General features: G+C 51.8%; 2 protein-coding genes across 2 annotated transcripts; both read right to left on the bottom strand.

Moving 5' to 3' along the window:
- Positions 1–277: 277 nt before the first annotated feature.
- Positions 278–1389, bottom strand: Pdw03_7420 (Translation initiation factor eIF4E3, putative; the record flags this gene model as incomplete). The annotated part of the gene is made up of 3 exons (XM_014678427.1): positions 278–473; positions 530–1279; positions 1355–1389. 3 exons carry the CDS (start codon positions 1387–1389, stop codon positions 278–280), a joined length of 981 nt encoding a protein of 326 aa, XP_014533913.1.
- A 1194-nt stretch (positions 1390–2583) lies between these two features.
- On the bottom strand, positions 2584–5961 carry Pdw03_7419 (CTD kinase subunit alpha; the record flags this gene model as incomplete). The annotated part of the gene is made up of 3 exons (XM_066101653.1): positions 2584–2770; positions 2825–4735; positions 4799–5961. 3 exons carry the CDS (start codon positions 5959–5961, stop codon positions 2584–2586), a joined length of 3261 nt encoding a protein of 1086 aa, XP_065956736.1.
- Between the last annotated feature and the right edge of the window lie 39 nt (positions 5962–6000).

Raw genomic sequence — 6000 nt, 5'->3', positions numbered from 1 at the left:
ACAACACTCCCAGGCGAGTAGACCAATAGCAGCTGATGCTGCATTCATGTTGCGTACATAAAGGAAAAACATCACGCATGAGCTCGGCAGACAAAAAAAAAAAAGAAAACATGTAGCATGAGTTCACTCAAGACATTAATCAAATCAAACCGCTTAGTTCGCCTCGATGCCCCACCGCCCATAAGACCCAAACGCGTCCCAATGATTCGTGATTGAAGGTTTTTTTTTCGGGTTTACTATACAGGGCCCCAAGGCCAGGCTGGGATCATGGATCCGTTCATAGGGCCACAGCCGGTTTGACTTTGTCTGAGTCATCTTGGCCTGTGCGCCGCCGTTCTTGATGACCCGAGCCAGTGCCAGTCTTGTCGTGGCGAGCCTGATCAATCGCAGAACGCTGTGCAATACTGTCATCGTGGCTCTTCCAGATGATGTTGGTGTCTGCCGGGAAAGCAAGCAGGCGCTTGATCGTTTCTCTGAATCAAGTTAAACAAACTGCAGAGAGGTGAAATAAAGCAGGGTTTGTACATACCTGATCTTGATGTTGCGCCCCCCGTCAATCCTTGTCCAAACACTCAAAACATCTTCACCACCTCGAACGCTCAGTACAGCGCCGCAGACCTCATCTCCGGCCTCTGCAAACTGGTCCCCAACCATAGCCAAGAGGAGATCCTCCCAGTATCGATCGGAAACCCCCTTCTTGAAACGTACGATCCACTTACCTCCCCGCTTGTTCGCCTCATCTTCCCAGACAGGGCGAATCCCCTTCTTGAAGATATGGTAGTCGGAAACTGTGGGAAGAAGAGAAGGCCGTTTAAGATGAGAGTACACCGCCCAGAAGCTCTCTACCGAAGACATCGAAGCGAGCGGCACGGTGGATTTTTCGTAGTCAGAATATTTGGGTGTCGGGGGGCGGTACCAGACGATCCACGTAGACTTCAAGGGGTGCTCACCAGGAGCAGCGATGGAATGGTTCTCAAAAGCCTTGCGGGTAGCCTCATCGTGTTCCAACGTTACCTCCCGTCCGGGTGTTTTCAACTCGGAGCCACCGGGAGTCTTCGGCGCACCGAATGAGGCGAATGCGCCAGACCCCAGGCCAAAAGCGGAGGAAGCATTGGTTGATGGCGATGAAACGCCGCCGGATAATGGGGAAATTGCGTTAAATGGATTCGAGCGGCCATGCGAGCTGTCGGGTCCGAACCGCTTAGATGAGCGGGGCAGTTCGACACGGGCACTGTCTTTCGGGTCCGCCCCCGAAGTGGACAGGGACAACTTGGACGAGCTAATCAAAGAGAAAAAAAAAGCCACCGATATAAGTTCTAATGGTCACTTGGGTGAGGAGGGGCACACGACTAACTTTGTCCGGCGGGTCCACAGGTTTGCATTATCCATCGCGGCGGGTGAGAAGACTGCCCGAGACACGAGCGGTCATCAGGGGGAAAGAAAAAAGATCTGTAAGAAGCGTTACACAGAGAGATGAGACGCCGGCGCTTTTATCTCAGTGACGTAGTATAGTGGCAGATGGGAAATTCTGAGGAAGAAGAAATTCGGGGGAAATTCAAGGAAGGAAAGTTGAGTAAGAATGAGAGTAATAAGAATGATGAGGGTAATGAGGCTGTTAAAAGGGTTATAGAGAAATAGAGAAACAAAAGTATAGAGGGGGAATCAGGTGAAGGGGAAAAGTGTCGATATGAATCGGAGACTCGACTGCAGTTTGAAGGAGGCAGCTGTCCTGGCCAATCACAGCCTAGACAGCCCCATTTTCGCCTGCAGCCCGCACCGTCTTTTTTCCAGTTTTCCCTTTTTCTTTCGTTTTTTTCTTTTCCTTTTCCTCTTCTTCTCTTTTTTTAGATCAAGACCACCAACTCAAATCAACGCTGGCGACTCAATTTTTTTTACAGCACTGGCGTCTCCGATGTGTGTGTCGAGATAAATCTGATCGCATCTAAAACCATCATCACGAGGGCTTACGAGCAACCCATGAAACGTTGATGACCTGATTGACGGCACATATATGCACACTTTCCTTTGTTTCCGTGTTTCTGTAGTATAGGGTACCTAGGTACGTTTATTCAATAGCAATTCAATTCCAACTCCCATCTTTTCCTTTGTTTCAATGCAGTGAAGAAACTCTTTTGAGCTCTCTGGTAATCCGAGGTCTCAACCGCCCGACTACTTCGGTCTTCGGGCCCACGGGCTGGATGAGCATGCGGTCAACAGGCAAAGTCTGAGCTTTGAAATATCTTTATTACACAGTTCTGTTTAGTCACCATTGAACTGAGATCCAGTGACTTACCCAAGTACTACACATGCGTATCCTCAACCTAAAATGCTCAAAGTAACACTGAAGTACATCAGTCCATTTTTACTTGAACAGTGCAATAATGACGTTTCCCTAAATTTTCCTTGATCAAGGGGCAATATGTGACAAATAGAAAAGACAAACCCGGAAGGACCCCGAATACCTGGGGTAGTGAATCTCGTGAAAAGTAAATGCAAACCATTCCACCAACCATGTCCCGATGCAAAAAAAAAAAAAGCAAGAAAAGATAAAAAAAAAAAAATTTGTCTGCCAATCAAGAGTCATTACTGGGCAGAGACACGATCACTTGAATCTTGCTTGGTTCGCTTGAAATCCCGATCGCTGCTGGGCACCGATGCGTCGGCCTTGCGCTTGTCGCGGTCCTTTTGGTTCTGGTACTCAACGCGTCGAGCTTCCTTGCGGAGCGCCTTGGATTCAAATTCGTGCCAGTCACCTTCAACGTGCTCCAATCTATGGATGAAGGTTAGTAGGGATAGAGTTCAGAAGGAAGCGGGGGAAACGTACTCAATCGGTGGGTGAGGAGCTGGTTCCTCCGATACGAAGTATGGATGTTTAAGAACATCCTCAGCGCTCGGCCGCTGTGAAGGGTCATAGCGAAAGATCGAGGAGATGAGGTCCATTGCACCAGTTGTCAGCACATCACGGTATACATCCTCGAAAACGCGCTTCCTTCGTTCCGTGGGCCGCATCAAGTGGAACCAGGGCATCTCCACAAGGTCAGGCCATTCAGTCTTAGTAGGAGTACCCAAAGCATTGTAGATCTTATCCATTTGGCTCAATTCACCACCTTCACCGGGGAAAACAGCCTTTTTGGTGAACATCTCCATGCAAACACATGCAGCACTCCACACATCGACAGCCGGGCCATAACGGGTTTCACCCAAGAGGAGTTCCGGTGGTCGGTACCAGATGGTGATCACTCGGTTGGTGTAGTCAAGTTGACGACTTTTGGAGAAGAATCGGGCCAGGCCAAAGTCAGCAAACTTCAACAATCCACGATTGCTGATCAATATGTTGGCTGCTTTGATGTCGCGATGTAGGACCCCTCGGTGATGAAGATAATTGAGACCTTCGAACATTTGCTTCGCCAGATCCTTCTTGTGTGGCAGGGTGAGAGAGAAAGTGGGATGATTGATCAGACCAGTCAGGTCGTGAGAGAGGTATTCAAAGACCATGAAACATTCATTTTTTTCAACCATGACCTCCAAGAGGCTGACGACATTGTGATTTCGGAGATGCTGAAGCAGCTTGATCTCTCGAACAGCCGTGACAGGGAAGCCATCCTTCTCGCCCTCCATTCGGATCTTCTTTAGTGCAACTTTACGCTGGGTATAGACGTGAATTCCTTTGAACACTTTTCCATATGTTCCAGCGCCGATCACAGACTCATTGCCCGGCTTTCTGTAGTACACAGATTCGGCATTAGCGAACTCCTCAGGGAGTGTGGGGCGCGGTTTAAGGCGAGTAAGAACCCGCTTCTGCTTGGGAGGTAGTGCCTCTCTTGGCGGTTGTGGGGAAGGGCCACGGCGGCGATCTTGCCAGTCCGAGGGCTTGTCCGGGAGTCGTTCTCCCTGTCGTCGATCACGACGTTGATCGAACCGGCGATCATCCCTTCGATCCCGTGGATCACGGAATTCTCGCGGCTCCCGGAAGTCTCTACGGTCTCGATCGCGATTTCGTCCACGGTCCCGGTCACGGCGATCAGCCCTTAGATCCGGTTTGAATTTGGGCAGTGGCCCATTGGTAAACCGATTGCGAGGTTGTTGGGGTGGCTCTGGTACACGAGGGACCAGCTCGCGGACCTGTTGCATCCTCTGGGCAAGGTCAGGTACTGGTTTTGGAGCGGGAGAGGGTGCAGCCTTGGACTTGAAAGCAAAGCTGAATTTCCCGCCCTTGTTTGCCGGCGTTGTTTCGTTGGATTCGTGGGTCGGAGGCGGCATGGACTGGGGATTTCCACCATCGGGTTGGGCTTGTGCCTGGTTCACCCCTTCATCCCTACTGGAGGGCCGGGCATAATGATCACTTTCTCCAGCCCGTGGGGATTGCGGGTCATTGTGAGACTGTGGTCGATTAGGAGTTTGTGACCCATGACTGTGTGTCTGGTGGGGGCTATGTTGTCCTCCACGGCCTCGTGATCCCGATGCGGTCCATTGCAAGTTGTTGAAATGCCCCCTCGCGCCGCGTTGTGAGGGCCCGGCGTGATACGGATGAGGACCGGAGCCAGAAAATCGCCGATCGGGACCCTGGTTTGATAAGTTCCCTCGATGGCCACTACCAGAGTGGCCGCCTCGGTGAGGAGGCCCGCCAAATGGAGATTGAGGGTGATGATTGTTCAGACCGCTAAATTGACCTTGGGCATGAAAATAATTTCCATTTTGCGATGAATAGTCATCATGTCGGCAAGGAGAGGTATGACTTAAAGAGGGTATTAGTTTACTTGAGAATGTAACATGTGGAGTGAAAGCAAGAGAAACTTACCCAGTTCCAGAATACGGAGGCGGCCCAGTCCATCCCCCTCGTCCTCCAGAGTAAGGTGAAGGCGGTTGGGGCGAACCGTGGTATGAGCCTGTTGATGTTGCGTATTGAGCGTTTCCATAGGGCCGGTTTTTAAGATGCGGTCGAGACGGCCGACGGCGAGGCTGATTGTTCATATCAGAACGCATCGCATGCGTTGGCAACTCATCTCGCGCGTGAGTAGAGTGTTCTCCAGGAGGAGCGAAGTTATCAGAGTCAAAAATTGGAATTGGGCGCGGTGAAGATGGAGAGCGAGCAGCATCGTCCACAACAGACTGGATTGGTCGGTTTATATTCATCGCCGAATCACGACGTGACCTGCGAGACGATGCTGAGTTTCTCGAGGTTGCAGACCGTACGGAGTGCCGTGAGTTTGACCGATAGTGAGATCCGTGGTCGCTATAGTTGTCATCACCGGGGGTACGGGACCGTTGATCGGGCGAAGGATGAAACCCTCGCTCATGAACAGGCGATCTAGATCTTCCTGGACGTGGAATATCTGGGCGGCGACGATCTTTTCCACGGCGGTCACGGCCCCGTCGTGGTGATCTTCGTCTAGGGGCACCACGACCTTGGTTGCGGCCACCTCGTTTCTTGAATGACGGGCTTCGATCCCGGATATCCCAGTTGTCAGAGTAATTTAGACGCGGTGGAGGGAGGGGGCCACGACCGCCACGCGGTGAAGGGCTTCGCGTCCTTTGCCGTTTCTGTGGAGGTCCAGCTGATGATTCGTCCTTTCGAAGACCGAGGGCTTCTCTGTCAAAAGGTCCAGGAGTGTGGGTGTTCCAGTCACCGGTTGATGACACAGGTTTGGTTAAATCTAGTCGACGGTTGTTGTGAAAGTTTCGAGGCGGAGGAGAACCTCGAAGAGGAGATCGATCTGGAGCGAAATCACCCAAGTCGTGAGAAGAATCAGGGCCAAAGCGGGACGCGTGTGGTGGCGACCGCCCCGGGCGATCGAGATTGCGGTTGTTGGGCCGATATGGACGGCCTCGGTCACGACCTCTGTTTCTCCCTCGATCGCGGCCTGACCCTCGACCTCTCCGTCTCTCCCTATCACGGGGATCACGGTCTGGGTCAGCACTCCACTGGTCTCTCAACACAGGACTCGTACGGGACCCAGCCATGTCAACGTCGCCAGCGGCATCTGGTTCAATCAGGGAAAG

Source organism: Penicillium digitatum, chromosome 2, assembly GCF_016767815.1.
Source record: "Penicillium digitatum chromosome 2, complete sequence".
NCBI classification, from domain to species: Eukaryota; Fungi; Ascomycota; class Eurotiomycetes; order Eurotiales; family Aspergillaceae; genus Penicillium; species Penicillium digitatum.
This window is presented reverse-complemented; position numbering and strand designations above follow the sequence as displayed.